General features: G+C 54.4%; 2 protein-coding genes across 2 annotated transcripts; both read left to right on the top strand.

The window, feature by feature from the left end:
- The first annotated feature begins 462 nt into the window (after positions 1-462).
- On the top strand, positions 463-9,493 carry ACBD4 (acyl-CoA binding domain containing 4). Its single transcript, XM_049781858.1, is given in 12 exon segments — positions 463-925; positions 1,139-1,251; positions 1,253-1,260; positions 1,330-1,366; positions 1,368-1,415; positions 1,560-1,607; positions 1,610-1,707; positions 1,861-1,882; positions 2,301-2,390; positions 2,477-2,555; positions 3,405-3,544; positions 8,955-9,493. Coding segments are annotated over 12 exon segments (888 nt in total). The 5' UTR covers positions 463-837; the 3' UTR covers positions 9,072-9,493.
- A 3,798-nt stretch (positions 9,494-13,291) lies between these two features.
- HEXIM1 (HEXIM P-TEFb complex subunit 1) lies at positions 13,292-14,251 on the top strand. Its single transcript, XM_049768183.1, has one exon. It carries the CDS (start codon positions 13,292-13,294, stop codon positions 14,249-14,251), a length of 960 nt encoding a protein of 319 aa, XP_049624140.1.
- The last annotated feature ends 4,549 nt before the right edge of the window (positions 14,252-18,800 follow it).

Consider the following 18,800-nt stretch of genomic DNA (forward strand, 5'->3'; position numbering starts at 1 on the left):
TTTCTGAGCGTAGAGCCAGGAGTAACCCCTGAGCACTGCCGGGTGTGACAAAAACAATAAATAAATAATAAAACGATATTGCTATAAATAAATAAATAATAAAACGAGGTTGCTGGGATGTATGTGCCAGACCTGCGTCCTTCTGTCATCTGTCCTGTCTGGACGCAGATGCCCGCCAGGGGGCGCGCGCAAGCCGCGTGTGCTCGCTTCGCCCACTAGGGGGCGCGTCTGTCCGTTTCTCGCAGTCCAGGGCTGGGCACTCCCGGACTGGGAGGCGCGTTGCTTAATAGTTTGCATGTTTCTGAAAGGGCCGCGCCGATTGGTTGCTCTGCCGAAACTGAATCTGAAACAGGATCTCTCATTGGCTGAAGTTTTTCCCTGGGCGGAGCGTCCGCGTCCCGGCGCGTCCGGGCCGGGAGGTCAGCTGGAAGCCTCTGTCCAAAGCCTAAGTGTCGTCCGTGGGCAGTGGGCGCCGCCGCGGGGTGAGTACGGGCTGGCCAGCCCAGGGCGCAGGATCGGGGTGGACCAACTGCTGGCTCCGCCCTGACTCCGCCCTGCTCGCCCACTAGCCCCTTTTGGAGTTGGAATATGCACCTAAAGGGGCCCCGGATTCCGGCCGTCCTCCTGCACCCCCTGCACCCCCAATGGGGCCGACAAGGGCCTGAGCCTCCTGCGTGGCCGCCTCTGCCTCCGGGGCCTCTCACGCAGGCCCCCAAAAGGGTGGCCGGCCGCTTTGCAAAGTGAGTCCGGTGACTTGGGAGCCTGGAGCCCCGTCCCTCCAGGCGTGATCTGCAGAAGCGCCCCCCCAAAACCCACCCACGGGTTGCAGCCGTGGCCATGGTCACGGAGAACGAACACACCGAGCCCGACTGTCAGCGGCAGTTCCAGGCTGCCGTCAGCGTCATTCAAAACCTGCCTAAAAATGGTGAGGGCAGGTGGAGGGGAGCTCCCTCTGCTTTTGGGTCCCGAGACTTGCTGATCCCCGAACTCTGGGGGCTTTCCTCTGCCTGCTTTCGTACTGCCTGACCTGGGTGGGACCCCTGCTCGCCCCAAGTTTGGTTCCCCATTACCACTGTCCGTCGGGATATGGGGGTGACTTGCTCTGCCCCCACAAAAACCCCGACCCACTCCTGCCCAGGCTCTTATCGCCCCTCCTATGAAGAAATGCTGCGGTTCTACAGCTACTACAAGCAGGCGACCATGGGGCCCTGCAGAGTCCCCCGGCCCGGCTTCTGGGACCCCATTGGGAGATTACAAATGGTGAGCTCTCCCCCTGTGGGCTGGGCAGCTGAGGGAGGCAGCCCACCCTCACACCTCTGTTGTCCCCAGGGACGCCTGGAACAGCCTGGGCCTGATGACCAGGGATGGAGGCCATGCCCGCCTACATCAGCGAGATGAAGCTGGTGGCACAAAAGGTCGGAGTGGCTTCCACCCGCCCCATTCACCCCCACTGTTTCTGGTTGCCCCACTCTGGCCTGGCTCTACTTCCCGGGTGGGAGGGGCTGCAGAGGGTGGGAAGGTGGGTGGGATCACGCTCTTGACCCCCACTGTCCCTGCAGGTGATTGACACGGTACCCCTGGGCGAGATGGCAGAAGACATGTTCGGGCCACATTTGAGCCCCTGTACCGAGTGATCCCCGACATGCCAAGGCCCCCAGAGTCCTTCCTGAGGAGGGTTGCAGGTCAGGTTCCAGGTGAAGGGCCCCAGTGTAGGGCTGTGGGGTTGAGGGGTGTCCCTGAAAGGTGGCGAGCAGGGTCCATGATGGGGCCATCTCAGGTCAGGCCCTCTATCTGGGGCTGTCCTCGGCAGGTTCGGACAGAACAGGCAGTAAAGGAAGACCACAGAGACAACTCCACCAGCCCTCACTGCCCTCCCAAGGGAATTGGAACCCCCCAAGCCCAGGTCAGTGCCCCAACTTGGCTCAAGGATGAGGAGCCCACAGGCAAGGCAGAGGAGGGAGGAGGCTGGATGTCCCAGTTATGCCCTCACTCCCGCCACCTGTAGACAACTTTGGGGGTCCTCCAGAGTTTCACTTCCTGCTCCCACTGGAGCCTCTTTTATGTTGTATTTTTTGGGTCACACCAGGCCAACAGCGCTGAGCTTTGAGCTCAGGAATCAATGCTGGTGGAACTTGGGGATTAGGACGCTGGACTGAACCCAGGTCTGCCATGTACAAGGCAGCTGCCCTCCCCGCTCTGGTGTACCATCGCTCTGTCTGGCCCCACCACTTGAGCATTGGCGGCATCTACCAGGACCTGCAGGCAGGTGCTTCCCCTCCCTCTGTGGCTCTCTAACTAACCCGCCACCCTCCTCTTCAGAGGCCTCCACACCCAAGGACCTGGATGCCGAGGATTTCTGTGATTCTGTGGAGCAGTTGGAGCCTGAGCTGGTAAGGCCATTCCACATCCCCTTACCTCCCTACTGTACCTGGTCCCTCCCCACCACCCCTGGACCATGCTGCCCCCGTCTTAGCAGGTTCAGGCCGAAAAGAGGGAGTGCCCTGGAGGAGAGCCCAGCACCAGATCCAACCCCAGTACCATGCCCACAGACAAAGGTAAGCCCTATTCTGACCCTTCACCCCCTTTATCCCATCCTGGGGTCCTTACCCTTTACCCCCTTTGACCCATCTTGGGCCCAGGTCTTTCCTGCAGGCAGAGGTGAAAGTCCAATGCTGGGTGCTGGCTTTTGTCCAGGAAGGGTTGCCCAATGCCCTGCCATCTCAGGATGGGTAGAGTCTCCACTCACCCCTTGCTCTTGCTCAGGGCCACCTAGAGCCCCACGGGTGGAAGTCAGAGCTACACTATCACCTATAACTGACACAGGATGGGGATTCAGGCTCCCTCCAGGCTTCCATTTGCAGGGGTCTCAAACTCAATTTACCTGAGGGCTGCAGGAGGCAAAATCGGGGTGATCCTTGAGTGCAAAGTCAGTAGTAAGCCTTGAACATTAGGGGGTGTGACCCAAACAACTAAAACAAAACAAAACAAAAAAAGATTCCTCTAGGGCAGGGCCACAAAATGTTGTACGGAGGGCCGCAAATGGCCCACGGGCCACGAGTTTGAGATCCCTGTATTTGGGGCTTTTGCAGGACAATATTGCATTGGGCCCTGTTCGAAGCTCTGGAACTATTCTTCACTTTTGTAGATTTTCATCCCTGGGACCAGCAGCCCTGTCTGGGAGATCCCCCCAATTCCCCTGACTTGCAAGAAACTCAGACATATTTTCCACTGACCCAGAGTCACTGCACTTGATAGCGGGACTGGGATTCAGACTGCTGCTGGGTTGGACCTGGCAAGCTTGTGCCAGGACTAGTCCCTTGGTCCCCAATTGCACCCCACTGCGGCTCTCCCTTGGACCCACCCCAGCAACTGTTGAGTCCCCTCCCTGATCATGTGTTCTACAGAAGGGCTGGAGAGAGGCCTGCAGAGGCCCCAGGAACTGGATACATGGCTGGTGCGGACAGTTCGAGCCTTGCAGGACAACATGAGAGATATCCAGGGCAGGCTGCAGAGCCTGGAGAACCTGCCCTGTCCCCCCAAGCAGGTAAGAATTGCCCACAATTCCTGGGGCAAGATGGGACAAAACTGAGGGTCATTCTTTTGAGCTCCTTTTATTATTTATTGTATTGAGATTTCCCCCTCCCTTTGGTTTTTCGGGTTACACTTGATTGTGCTCAGGCTTTGCCCTCACAAATCATTCTTTTTTTTTTTTTTTTTTTTTTTGGTTTTTGGGTCACACCTGGCAGCGCTCAAGGGTCACTCCTGGCTCCATGCTTAGAAATCACTCCTGGCAGGCACAGGGACCATATGGGATGCCAGGATTCAAACCACCGTTCTTCTGCATGAAAGGCAAACGCCTTACCTCCATGCTATCTCTCTGGCCCCCACAAATCATTCTTGGGATCAGGGACCATATAGGATGCCAGGGATTGAACCCCGACTGACTATATGCCAGGGAAGCACCCTATTCACTGTACTATCTCTCTGGCCTTTTCTGAGCTCCTTATGCAGCAGCCACTCTGTCTCTGCCTGAAACCCCTGCCTCTGCCTCTCTGCCTTCTCTGAACAAGGGAAGAGGGCACCCCTGGCAAGGAAGGGAAAGTCAGGCTGCAGAGCTTTGCAGCTGGAGAGAAACTGAGTCAGAGCTGATGTCCCTCACTCAGGACCTTCGTTCCTGGGCTGAAGGTGTACCCCAAACACTTCCATCCTTCCGTCCCTCACCCTCTCAGGTGACGCCCTAGATCTACTGTCTCCTTTTAGGCTCTGGGATCTTACAAAATAAAAAAAATATATAGCTGCCATTATTGGAGCCCTATGGGGTAGTGAACACATTGATTGCATTATCTCTCTTAATCCATACCATTAGCTAGGAAATAGATATTCTTTTATAGATGAAGAAACACCTGAGAGGTTGAGTTATTTACCAAAAGGGCACACAGCCTGGAGGAAAGTCTTAGATAAATTAATTGTGGGAATGATAGAGGATAATGCATGCCAATGCTTTCACCATGTCCAACACAAGGGAAGACTACTTTTTGGGTGTGTGTAGAATTGGGGGCCACATCTGGCAGTACTCAGTGACTGCTCCTGGCTCTGTGCTCAGGGCATTGTTCTTGGCAGTGTTCAGGAAACCATATGTACTGCCAGGATCAAACCAGGTTTGGCTACATACAAAGCGAGCACCTATCCCTAACTGTCTCTCTGGAAAGTCCCTCCTATATAGGGTTTGTTTCGATTCACATTAAGTGATGGAGCTGGGAACAGCCCCAAATCCACTACCATATCTCTTTTTTTTTTTTTTTTATAAATAATATCTTTATTTTAGTACCATGATTACAAACATGTTTGTAGTTGGGTTTCAATATAAATAGAATACACCCTTCACCAATGCAACATTCCCACCACCAATGCCCCCCATCTCCCTTCTCCCCCACCCCTGCCTGTATTAGGGACAGGCATTCTACTCCTCTCACTTATTAACATTGTCATGATGGTTGTAGGTGTAGTTATATCTCTATCTATACTCACCAGTCTGTGGGAAGCTTCATATCGTGGGCCGGTACTGCCAGCCCTCATCTCTATTGTCTCTGGGTATAATTATTTTATTTTTCGGGTCACACCCTGCAGTGCTCAGGGTTACTCCTTGCTCTACACTCAGATATAGCTCTTGGCATGAGGAACCATATGGGATGCCAGGATTCGAACCACCGTCCGTCCTGGGTTGGCTGCGTGTAAGGCAAATGCCCTACTGCTGTGCTGTCTCTCTGGCTTAGGGTTTTATTAAATCCCATAGATGAGTGAGAATTTTTCTGTCTCTCTCTCTCCCTCTGACTTATTTCACTCAGCACAATAGTTTCCATGTCCATCCATGTATAGGAAAATTTCATGACTTCATTTTTCCTGACAGCTGCATAATATTCCATTATGTATATGAACCACAGTTTCTTTTTTTTTTTTTTTTTTTTTTGGTTTTTTGGGCCACACCCGGTGACGCTCAGGGGTTACTCCTGGCTATGCGCTCAGAAGTCGCTCCTGGCTTGGGGGACCATATGGGACGCCGGGGGATCGAACCGCGGTCCGTCTCCTAGGCTAGCGCAGGTAAGGCAGGCACCTTACCTCGAGCGCCACCGCCCGGCCCCCGAACCACAGTTTCTTTAGCCATTCATCTGTTGTCAGGATACCATAACTCTTGAGCCTACTCTTGTTTTAAAACCCTTGGGTTATGGGGCCAGAGTGGTGGTATAAGCAGTACGGCATTTGCCTTGCATGTGCTGACCTAGGACAGACCACAGTTCGATCCCCCCCCCCCCCCCCCCGGCATCCCATATGGTCTCCCAAGCCAGGAGTAACCGGAGTGTCCTTGGGTGTGGTGCAAAAATAAAACAAACAAAAAATAACCCGGGGTTAGTATAGTGGATAGGGCATGTGCCTTGCATGAGGCTGACCCAGGTTCAATCCCTGATACTCCATGTAGTCCCGAGTCCCACCAGGAGTGATCTGAGTGCAGAGTCGAGTACTCCCTGAGCATTGCAGCATGTGGCCCCAAAACAAGAAAAGCATTTTGGAATCAGGAGAAGGCAGAGTTGCTGGATTTGAGAGGTCACGTGGTGACTTCTGACCCTCTTGGCACAGTGGGTTGCCAGTGGCAGGAATTTCCTCAGAGCCACAGTGACTGATCTTTCAACATCGATGCCTGTGGTCAAGGATTAAGGGGTGATTCCTGGCTCTGTGCTCAGAAATTGCTCCTGGTAGGCTCGGGGGGACCATATGGGATGCTGGGAATCGAACTGGGGTTCATACAGGGTTGGCCTCATGGAAGGCAAACGCACTACCACTGTGCTATCACTCTGGCCCTGGCCAAGGTTTTAGTATTATTTTTCTTTTACTCATTTTTCATGCTGATATGAAAAATTTCCACCCTGAAATTCTACATCTTGCATTCCCAAAAATAAGACAATCCTACTGCCTAGCCCCAGGGCTATGGAGGCCCCTTCAGTGATCCACATGGACCCTCTGGTCGAGGGGTCAAGGGGATAGTCTGATCCCATTGTGAAGTCTTGCTTTTCCCTTGTGGCCAGGAACTGTCCTCGTCCTGTCTTTGGCTCAGGGTTTTCTTACAGTGAATGAATGATGAGCTGACATGGATCAATATTTTATTTAGTGGTTGCAAAAGAACATTGACTTTTTGTTGTTATTCTGCTATGCATTATTAGCTGTCATTTTGCTCTAGTTTCTACAGTGCTCTGGCATATATAAGTGCTTTTTTCTTTGACTGTTTGGGTGTCTGAGATAGGTGGGGCACACATGGGGTTGCTTAGGAGTTGCTTCTGGTGACGCACCCCATACTATGGCCCTCTTCACCTGCTTCCTTCCTCCCTCCCTCCCCCCCTCCTTCCCCCCTCCCTCCTGTCCCTCCCTCCCTCCCTCCCTCCCTCCCTCCCTCCTTCCTTCCTTCCTTCCTTCCTTCCTTCCTTCCTTCCTTCCTTCCTTCCTTCCTTCCTTCCTTCCTTCCTTCCTCCTTTCTTTGTTGTGGGACTACATCTGGCAATGCTCAGGGTATCCTCCTCAGGGAACCATATGGGATTCCAAAGATCAAAACCTTAGTTGGGGGGGCCGGGTGGTGGCGCTAGAGGTAAGGTGCCTGCCTTGCCTTCGCTAGCCTAGGATGGACCGTGGTTTGATCCCCGGTGTTCCATATGGTCCCCCAAGCCAGGAGTGACTTCTGAGCGCATAGCCAGGAGTAACCCCTGAGCGTCACCAGGTGTGCCCCCCCCAAAAAAAAAACCTAGTTGGTTGGGGGGGCAGAACGATGCCAACCTGGGTTCAATTCCCAATATCCTATGGGATATTGGCTCTGAGAGGCTCTGAACCCCTTCTCACTTTTTGTTTTGTTTTGTTTTGAGGCATATCCAGCAGTGCTCAGGGATCACTCCTGGCTCTGAACTTAGAAATTACTCAGGACCATTTGTGATGTCAGGGATTGAACCCGAATCAGCCACGTGCAAAGCAAATGTTCTGCCTCTTGTGTCTTCACTTCAGGCCCAACCTACCCTTAAAAGTAAGGATTTTGGGGGGGCCAGAGAGATAGCATGGAGGTAGGGCATTTGCTTTGCTTGCAGAAGGACAGTGGTTCGATTCTGGCATCCCATATGGTCCCCCAAGCCAGCAAGGAGCGATTTCTGAGCGTATAGCCAGGAGGAACCCCTAAGCGCTGCTGGGTGTGACCCAAAACCAAAAAAAAAAAAAAAAAGTAAGGATTTTGGGGCTGAAGCGATAGTACAGTAATATTATACAGTATAGGGGCTGGAGAGATAGCATGGAGGTAAGGTATTTGCCTTTCATGCAGGAGGTCATCGGTTCGAATCCCAGCGTCCCATGTGGTCCCCCGTGCCTGCCAGGAGCAATTTCTGAGCCTGGAGCCAGGAATAACTCCTGAGCACTGCCGGGTGTGACCCAAAAACCACAAAAAAAAAAAAATATTATACAGTATAGAGCTTGCTTTGCACACGGCTGGCCTGCATTTGATCCCAGGTACCACTTAGGATCCCATGAGGTCCACCCGGAGTGATCCCTGAATAGAGTAGAATAAAGCCTGAGCATCACCTGTTGTGGCAAAAAATGAGGTTAAAGGAGTTTGATGAAATTTGATCCCCTCAATTGCGACAGATATCTAACTTGCCTTTGTGCCGTTATGGATGTGGGTTGTAAAGATCCAGTATTTCAGTTGCTGGAATCTCAGATCATTCTGTCTTCCCAGGATAGGCTCTGGCCTCCTCTAATGTGACCTTCTTATTTCAAAGCTTCCATACTTTATGGTACATTTATCCCTTTTTTTTTTTTTTTTTGGTTTTTGGGTCACACCCAGCAGTGCTCAGGGGTTCCTCCTGACTCTACGCTCAGAAATCCTCCTGGCAGGCACGGGGGACCCTATGGGATGCCGGGATTCGAACCACCAACCTTCTGCATGCAAGGCAAATGCCTTACCTCTATGCTATCCCTCTGGCCCCCACATTTACCTTTTCCTTCCTGCTCCAGACCTGGAGCCAGACACTTTTTCATGGAGAAAAAACAACTGAGAGCGAAATCTCAGTGTCCAGGTTCTTTGCTTGATACATGAGACACAGCCTTTATTATCTGGGGGGGTATTTAGGGGACACTCCCAGTTGTCCCAGGTCACTATGTGGCCCAGAGGAGATATAGCCCCCCCCCCCCCCGTTTCCAGGCCTTCCAGGTTCGGGAAGATGTAAGAATTGGGGGTCCGAGGGGTCTGGTACCACCAAGATCTCCCCTAAGATCCCTTCTCATTGTGCAAATGTGGGGTACAGACTGCTAGGCCTCATGGTCCTGCAGTTCAGGGTGGCAGAGATGCACCCTAAGTTAAGAGGCCATTGGGGGTGGGGATTGGGGGGTGTTGAGGTCCAGGCAAGCCCCTAACTCGGTCCCTCACGTAGCAGAAGCCCAGCGCTCGGCCCTGGCCGCTCCAAATCTCCGGGCCCACGCTGCTCTTCTTCCTCCTGTGGCCCTTCATCGTCCAGTGGTTCTTGCGACAGCTCCGGACACACAAGAGATGACTGTGCCCAAGAGGGGTGTCTGCGCCCCCCGCCCTGCTGTGCCCTGAGCCTCACGAAGGTTTGCCAGAGCAAAATGGACACTGTGCTCACCTCGGTGCGGGTTTCGCCCCGCCCTGCCCACAGCTTCCCGCCCACCTCTGCGCATCCCGAGCGGTGGACGTTGGCAGGGCGGGGCGGGTGCTCGGGTCCCAACCCCTGTCCGCCCTGCGGTGGATCACCTGACCGCCCTCCCGCCGCCCCGGCTCGGCTCCTGGGCAAGTTGGGACCAAGGCCGGACAGGCCCCAGGGATTGGCCGAGCGGTGGGGCGCTGGGGGGGCAGGGAGGGCGCTGCGCCCACGGGGTTCTCTCCTGCAAGCCCACCCCGCACTCTCAGGACGCACTTGCACTTGAATTCACACCAAATAAAAGCAAACTTTCTTTGGCCACGGTCTGTCTGGGGGCTCCGGGTTTGGGGGCTGAAAGATTTGGGGGTGGAACAGGAACCCGGGGCGGAGACTGCTCCATCCCAAGCAAAGGGTCAAGCCGTTGAACTCCTCTGGGGCCTGGGGGTACAGCCTGGAAGTGCCCTTGGCTTTTCCGCAGTTGCACAGGGTGTCCCCTTTGCGTTCCTGGAGAACTTTTTGGAAACTCCATGCCCGGCTGCCCCAGGGAGACCCCATCTGGGTCAGGGTGGGGTGAGGGCCAAGTGGTCACTGACCATGGGGCAGCCTCGTTCCTGCTGTGAACGACTTCCTTTGCCGACAGCCCCTGCCTGTCCCTGCAACTCGCAGTACCTCCTAAGATGGCCTTCTTCCTTCGTCACTTGGGTAGGATTGGGGGCAGCCTTGGTCACGGCCCTGACTGCTGCCCCGAGGCGTGGCCCACACTTGGATGAACAGCCAAGGTACCTTTCCCCTGGGGCTGGCTGTCCTATCCCTGGGCAAAGAGTGATGATCAGGCCACATGTCCGGTTGGCAACCAGAGCTTCAAAGCAAAAAGACTGCTTGAACCACCATGTTGAGTGTTGAGAGGGGCTCCAAAGGGCCCGGGAACAGCGAGACCGCTGCTGAGTAGTGGCGGTTGTTCCTGCCATCTGCACCAGCCGCAGCCACGTGAGCCAGGGAAGCTGCTGTTTATACAGCGAGGCCAGAGGACTCGGCCGTGCCAAAAATCCCACAAAGGTCTAATACTCCTATGTTGACAAGGTGCTGGCCTCTTCATGTTATTCCAAAATTCCACCACCTCTGTCTGGCCAACCCTCCAGCAGTGTGACCAAAAAAAAAAAAAAAAAGAAAAAGGCCCATCTCCTGCCTGACTGGTAAACTGAGATCACCAGCCAGGGCACCACGGAGTCCTCTATCTAGAATGTGCCACACAAAGTTTGGAGGCTTCACACTGCAGAGTAAGTTCCCTGCCAGGAGCCTTTCCTCTGATGGTTGGGGGGAATGCACCAGTATGTAGGAAGCCGGGCCCCATTCCTGGCACCATCCGCTACATATGGCAGCTGCTTCCCCTCAAACAGAAACAAAAGCTCTTTTACCTGCAGGAGCCACAGTAAGGAACACCCTGCTTGCTCTGCTCGCAGGGGTCTGCTGAGGGATGCAACTCAGAGGTGAGGGCAGGCAGGCATCGCCCCCCACACACCTCAAGTTTTCCAAACTCTGGGCAAGCCTTGCAGGTTCAGTGGACCTGCCTGCACCACTCACTGCTCTGGCAGAACCAGCAGCCAACTCCAGCACAAACCCTACTTGGGGCGACACCCGCAAATGCCAGGCACAGCTGTCCTGAACCCTCCTGCTGCTGGCATTCCTGTCCCAATCCCCCATCCCAGTATGGTGTTCCTAGGGTGCCTCGGCCAGCCCAGAAAACAACCGTGCTGTTTCACTGCCTGCTTTTACTCGCCACTGGCCTTCCCAGTGTCAGGGATGGGCTTGTCCCTACTGGGTGGGAAAAGAAAGAAATCCATCCTGTTCTTGGGGGAAAGAAAGGAAGTTTGGGATTTGTGATGGGAACGAAAACACGGTGTTGCATGTAGCGTGTGGATGTGGGGGTGATCCACAGGCACCTTGGAAGGGGGGGACTGGTTGTCCGGTGACCTTGGACAAGTCACTTCACTTTGAGATTTCCCTCTGCAGCCCTGGGCAAGTAGCTCGAGGCTGTGCCCAGGGGTCGAGAGGGAAGAGTGGGCAGGAGAAGAGTGGGTGAGACAAGAAGGATCGCCACGGCGGCCGGAGATAGCATGGAGGTAAGGCGTTTGCCTTGCATGCGGAAGGTCGGTGGTTCGAATCCCGGCCTCCCTTAGGGTCCCCCGAGCCTGCCAGGAGCGATTTCTGAGCGTAGAGCCAGGAGGAACCCCTGAGCCCATCGGGTGTGACCCAGAAAACAAAACAAGAAGGGTCGCCATGAGGGCCGGCTGGAAGTCTGGGGCAACGATCTGAGCTGGGCTTCCAGCACTGGAAACGGGGTACTGGGGGACTCCATTGCGGGGCACCGTTTTTGGGGGGCTCCTGCCCGTCCGCGTGCTCCCCCTCGTGGCTGGGGCGGATTCTGCTCCGCTCCGAAGCGTCGGGACGTTCGCCAGGCCGAGTCGCCTCCCGCCCGCTTCCCAGCCAAGGAGCCAGGAGCCAGGAGGCCGACGCGGCGCGGGAGGCCATTTTCTCCCGGGGAGCTGCGGGGCCAGGCGGCCGGCTGCGCGCTCCCCGGAGGCCCCGCGCGAGGCTCGCTCACGACCCAGCCTTTCCTCGGGGCGCCGGGGGGCGGCGGGCGACGGCGACCCCCGGGCCTCGAACCTGCGCGGCTCCTCTCCCGAGGCCCGCTCGAGGCGGCGGCCCCCGCGCGGCTCCTTTAAGGCGGCGCTTCTTCCTCTTCCTCTGTTTACTTCTTCATGCGCTCCTTGCGATATCCTTCCGCGAGGCGCTGTCCCGGGCCCTCCGCCGCGGCCCTCGAAGCCATTTCGAGCCTCTGCAGAAGCTGAGAGTCATTTAGCTGGGGGTCACTGCCGCGCTCTCCGGCATTTCGTCCACCCCCCCCCCCCCGTGGACATCTAGGGACTACTTTTTCGGAGCAAACCACTTTCCCGGGAGTTCACTAACGCGCGCGGAAGCTCCAGGACCCTTCCGCGGAGGACGGAACACCGCCGCAGCAAGCTTTCAACGCAGCTTCCCGTCAAAAAAAACCCCATACCTCGCGCGTGGGCTGTCACAGGATCCTGGAACCTTTCCGGGATTCCGGCCGCAGAATGGTACGGTCCAGGGCCCACCCACCCGCTCTGCCGCCGGCCAATCAGCGTTCACGCCCCTCCCCGACGCGCCCTGGGATTGGCCGCGTCTCCCGGCGCGAGAGGACGGCGGGCCTGGCGGGCGAGGACTACGACTCCCAGCAGCGCCCTCTGGGGGCCGCGTCGCGCATGCGCCCGAGAGGGGCGGGGCGTCGGGTCTATAAAAGGGGCCGCCGAGGGCCGGGAGGCAGCAGTTGGAAGTTGGCAGGTGGAGCGGCAGGTTGGGCAAGGGGGAGCTGGGAGGAGGCGGAAGGAAGCAGAGCCGTCGGCGGGGGGAGGAGGGAGGGAGCGAGCGAGCGGGAGGAGGCGGAGGCGAGCGAGCGGAGCCGAGCATCGAGCCCGAGGGGAGATGAGTTTTTCCGGCTGAGGCTCCGGCCGGGCCTCGGGAACACAACTGGGGACCCCGCTCGGGCTGCAGCGATCCCCGTGCAAGTGGGAGGCGGCGGCGACGGCGCTGGCGGCGGCTTTGGGACTTTAACCCCTTGTGGGCGCTGCGGTAGGGACTTAACCCTTTGCGGGCCCGGCCCCCTCGGCGGCGGCGTCATCGGGCCGTTTTAACCCCTTCGGCGCCGGGCTTAACCCCTTCGGGGCTTGGACTCGAATCCCCGCCGCCTGTCTTCGGGCCCACCTGCTCCCTCCTCCCCGGACGCGCGGGGGCGCTCTGCAGCTCGCAGGTTCGAGGCCCACTGCCGCCGCACACCTCCCCGGGACACCGCTAGGCGGCCGCGTGCCGCGGGGCGCTTTAACCCTTTGGCCACTCGCGGGCCACCGAGTTTTGGGGAGCCGGGAGTTCGAGCGGTGGAGTGCCGGCCGGACGGGGAGAGGGCGTCGCAGCGGCAGTTCCGACCGACGACGGCTCCGCGGGGGCCCCCGCTGGCCCCGGGCGAGCGAGCCTGCGCCCCCGCCCCCTCGAGGACGTGCGGCCGGCAGTTGTCAAACTTGGGGCCGGGGACTGAGCGAGCCATGGCCGAGCCGCTCCCGCCCGAGCACCCGCCCCGGGCGAGCAACCACTGCACCGGCGGGGAGCGGAGCCCCGAGGCGGCCGAGAGGGACGGCCGGTGGCCCTCGAGGGAGGCGGCGTCCCCCCGGCCCGACGGAGCGCCGGGCGCCCCGCTGCCGCCGTGCCCCGAGATGCGCTGCCTGGAGCTGGGCGAGCGGGACCGCCGCAACGGGGAGGCGCGGGGCGAGCCGGGGCCGGGGGCGCCCGGGGAGGCGCGCGGCGAGCCGGAGCCGGAGCCGGGGGCGCCCGGGGTGCGGCGGCAGCCCGGCAAGAAGAAGCACCGGCGGCGGCCGTCCAAGAAGAAGCGGCTGTGGAAGCCCTACTACAAGCTGACGTGGGAGGAGAAGCAGCAGTTCGACGAGAAGCAGAGCCTGCGCGCCTCGCGCCTCCGCGCCGAGATGTTCGCCAAGGGGCAGCCCGTGGCGCCCTACAACACCACGCAGTTCCTCATGGACGACCACGACCAGGAGGAGCCCGACCTCAAGACGGGCCTGTGCCCGCGCGCGCGCGCCCGCGGCCGCGGCGACGCCAAGTCGGACGACACGAGCGACGACGACTTCGCCGACGACGCGGCCGACGACGAGGGCGACGAGGACGGCGGCGGCAGCGACGGCATGGGCGGCGACGGCGGCGAGTTCCTGCGGCGCGACTTCTCCGAGACGTACGAGCGCTACCACGCCGAGAGCCTGCAGAACATGAGCAAGCAGGAGCTCATCAAGGAGTACCTGGAGCTCGAGAAGTGCCTGTCCCGCCTGGAGGACGACAACAACCGGCTGCGGCTCGAGGGCCGGCGGCAGGCCGGCGAGGACGCGCGCCTGCGGGAGCTGGAGCAGGAGCTGGAGCGGCTGCGCGCCGAGAACCTGCAGCTGCAGGCCGAGAACCAGCGGCTGCACCGCGGCCCCAGGCCCAAGGCGGCCGACTAGGCGACCCCCCTTCGGGGCGCGGGCAAGGGGAGGTTCTGGACACACTCGGGTCTCGACGACGCTGGACCTCTCGCTGACCCCGCTCGGCAGAGACAGACTCTCCCCACCCCCGGCTTCGGCAGGTTCGACTCTGACGTCGCCTGCGTGCTTTTTTCTCCCGTTTCTTTAATGACGTGAATCTGAAGGGTTGCTTTGGTTTCCTGTTTGGTTTTCTAGGTGTATTTTTGTTTTTTACCGTGTAAGTGATTTGAACCAGTTATGATGCAGATTTCTTTGGAAAATAAAACAAACACAAACCCTCCTTCAACGGAGAACTTATGATGAGGTGGCCAAATCTTGAACCATTAAATTCATTCTAGTTATAATAAATTTAATATTTGTAAGTGTAACCTAGTTTCAGTTTGATTTCTAGAGCTGATTCAAAATAGTATTTATGGGATTCCATTGAAGATGTAAGCTCATGCTTGTTGTGGGTTTGCGGGGGGGGGGGGGGGAACGGGGGCATTTTAAATTTGCCACTTTTCCCCTTGGAGTGGATGGGTCTCAGCATGCGACAATAAACACTTGAGGCAAAATACAAAAGATTTGGGCTGGAGAGAGTACAGCTGTTAGGGCACTTAGGCTGCTGACCCAGGTTTTATCCCCAATACCTCATATGGGTCCCCACGCGCTCACCAGGAGTTATGCCTCTGAGTGTAGAGCCAAGAATAAGCCCTGAGCACAGTTAATAGTTTTGGGTATCTTTAATTTTTAACTTTTTACTTTTTTTGGCTACACCTGGTGCTGCTTAGGGGTTACTCCTATCCTGACACTGCACTCAAAAATCACTCTTGGCAGGGCCAGAGAGATAGCACAGCGGTAGGGCGTTTGCCTTGCACTCCGCCAACCAAAGACAGAAGGTGGCTCGAATCCCGGCATCCCATATGGTTCCCCGATTTCTGAGCGCACAGCCAGAAGTAACACCTGAGCCAGGAGTAACCCCTGATCGCTGCCGGCTGTGACCCCCCCCCCCCCAGAATACTCTTGGCAAGTCCGGAGATCATGAGAGATATGGGGGTCGAACCTGGGTCAGCTAGATGCAAGGCAAACGCCCTGCTCTGGCCCAAATGTTTGCTTTTTAGTGCCTTTTCTTGATGCGGAATAAAGAAATCAGAGTTGGATGTTTTAGGAGGTGGCTAAAATTAAGAGATTTAAACATGTTACTTCTCAATAGCCATTCAATATCTACATTAAAAAATTGGATTAGGTTTATTTCATTCTCATCAAGTGGGTTTTTTGTCGTTCTCACAACCTTAATTTCTATTGAAGGTGCTCTGAATGCCTGAAAGAGGCTTTTGGTAAACCTCTTGCTTTCTGGTTGAGTGTAATGACTGAATAAAATGTTGAGATGGCCAGGATATAGCTCTAGCTCTCAGGTACAGCACTGCTATGCATGTGTGAAGTTCTGGGTTCCATCCTTAAAAGGTGAAAATATGAAACATGTGGGGTCAAAGTGATAGATAGTACAGCAGGTAGGGTGTTTGCGTTGCACTCAGCCAAATTCCAGTTCTATCCCGATACCGTGTCTGGTCCCTCAAGTCTAAGGAGTGATCCTTCAATGCAGAATCTGGAGTAACTCCTGAGCACACCAGGTGGGACAGAATATTAGATTTATAGAGAAAATGACCGGGCATTGCAAGGACTTATCCTAACCTAGGTGCTCCCTATAACAAAAGAATGGGAGCTTTCCACTTTACTGAATCAAACTACAATGAGAAAAGCCCCCTCTGTACAAATCAAATGTTAAGCTCTTTGGTTAAGGAACTAAATGAATTCCTAAGTAGCCAAGCAGGAATTCCACATATTCTCTCTGTATGGCCACTAATCTGTGCAGGATGGTTTAATCTAGGGTCCTCCCCGACACCCTCAACCCCCAGTGGCAGGGACTGCACTCAAGGTCTTCCACATGACTCAGACCACCCCCCACCCAAGTTTAGGTTCTAATTCAGGGAGACCCTGAGAATTACTTTCTGTCCCCACATAAAAAAAAAGTAAGAAATTATGAATTCCCTCCACTTACCAGGATGGTTAACCTAGCACCTAATCGCTTCCCTCAGGAAAAGGCACTGCTCAAATCACTATCCCAGCAGTTACTTAACTTGGGGCCTTACAAACTCTAGGGGCCCTTGGGGGTCCATGAACTCCATGAATTATATATACATTTTCCTGGGGAGAGGATTTAAGAGAATCCTGAGATTGCTGGGCTCTAAAAGCTAAGAACCCTATGGGAACAGGAAGAAAAGCCTCCCATTGAGAAGAGTGCTTTTGCTGCTAAATGGAAACTGGAGGTGGTGGGGACGACCAATAGTGAAATGAGCCTTATGATGAATAAGCAACATATACAAGCCAATGAATCAAGGGAAGTTAGGCTGGTCAGGACTGAGTCAAGTTCTTGAACTGATCTGGCCTTATTCTAGAGTAGATGTTCCGCTGGAGACAATGTATGGTCGGTTTTTCCTTTGGCCTAAACATTAAATGTCTATTTTGAAATAATTATTTTTGTGTTTTTAGTTTTCTTTCTGCTATGACATCACACAGCAGCAGCCCAGAAACATCAGAGGCTGTACATTGCCCCTGTATTTGCAGCATAGAGCAGAAGTGACCGCTATAAAGGCGGCAGCATGAATGGCCTCTCATTTCAGAATCTCTTTATAAAATAGGCCAAACTATGACATCTTATTTTCCCTTCTATAACTAGTCTTAGAAAAACTCTGTGCACTTATTATTGGGGGAGAAGAAGGCCAGGGGAGGTGTTTTACTTAGAAGGCAAATTCAGTCCAATCTTCAAATATTCTTTTTTTCTTTTGTTTTTTGGACCACACCCGGTGATGCTCAGGGATTACTTCTGGCTATGTGCTCAGAAATCGCTTCTGGCTTGGATGGGATCATATGGGAAGCCAGGGAGAACCCAGGACACAAGGCAAATGCCCTACCGCTGCGCTATCGCGCTGGGACTTCAGATATTCAATTTGAAGTAATTCATATATTGCTTTGATTTACCTTGAGGTATACAACTTGCTATATTAATTTTGCTTTCAAAGGCCCTAGCATTTTACTATGTTAATTTTAGTTTTTCCTTAGAATGAGGAGGCTTTTGTGAAAATTCCATTTTCACCCACTCTAAAACACTTGACAAGCTGACAAGTACTGCTCTCAGGGTGGTGAGCCTGAATCACGTATTATCAGGGAGCTGTGATGACAATGGTCTTTATGACCACTCTAGTCTCTCACTCAAGTCCTCTTTATCAGAAATTTTAACTATACTGATAAAAAAAATCGAGACAGACACACTGGCAATATAAATGTTTTCATATTGGGGCTGAGTATCCAGTAAGAATAAACTGTCCCCAAATGTTGAGTCAGCTGGCTAGATAATCCTTTCACTAAGGAAAACTTTTAGGGGGACTAGACTACAATATAAATCATTCCTCAGAATAGAAACCTTTCTATTTCAATTTTTGGGGAGAGAAGCCAGGCTTAGTTTTTAAAAAATAGAGGGGCCAGTGAGATAGCATGGAGGTAGGGCGTTTGCCTTGCATTCAGAATGGTGGTTTGAATCCTGGCATCCCATATGGTCCCCCCAGCCTGCCAGGAGCAACCCCTGAGTGCTGCCAGGTGTGAGTCCCCCCCCCAAAAAAAAAACACTAGAAAGGGGCTGGGGCACAGACTTTGCATGTGGGAGGTCCAGGTTCACTCCCTGGCACTGTCTGGTTCCTGAACAATGCCACCAGGTAATGTTCCAAAACAAAACTAATAAAATAGGTTGTTTTCAGAGGAAACAAATATCAGACCAGGAATTAGAAAACCCAAGCCATAATAATACCTTTAATATATACTAACGATATATCGCTGAACATATCTCAAAATCTCAGAACCTCATTATCAGTCAAAAAAAAAAATCAGGCCTATTTACACAGCTGGGTTTTTTTGGGGGGGCCCACACATGGAGGTGCTCAGGGGTTACTCCTGGCTGTTAACTACTCAGGTAGTTAGTCTCAGGGGACCATATGAGACACCAGGGATGGAACCATGTGCAAGGCAAATGCCATACCCACTGTACTATTGCTCTACCCTTTACATAGCTGTTTTAAGTTATGAATTAAATAAACTATATATATATATATATATATATATATATATACATACATACATACATACATATATACTAGTACCAGGAATCAGGGGCTAGAGCAATAAATAGTATAGCAGGTAGTAGTACATTTACCTTGAAGGCAAGTTGGCTGTTTTATTAGTATTCTAATCTTCAATTCAGAATACAGTAGGGGGCCCAGAGAGATAGCACAGTGGCTTTGCCTTGCAAGCAGCCGATTCAGGACCAAAGGTGGTTGGTTCTCAGTGTCCCATATGGTCCCCCGTGCCTGCCAGGAGCTATTTCTAAGCAGACAGCCAGGAAAAACCCCTGAGCACCACCGGGTGTGGCCCAAAAACAAAAACAAAAACAAAAAACAATACAGTAGGACAAGGGAAGGGTGTGGGGGCAAAGATAGCT

This window comes from Suncus etruscus, chromosome 1, assembly GCF_024139225.1.
Source record: "Suncus etruscus isolate mSunEtr1 chromosome 1, mSunEtr1.pri.cur, whole genome shotgun sequence".
NCBI lineage: Eukaryota > Metazoa > Chordata > Mammalia > Eulipotyphla > Soricidae > Suncus > Suncus etruscus.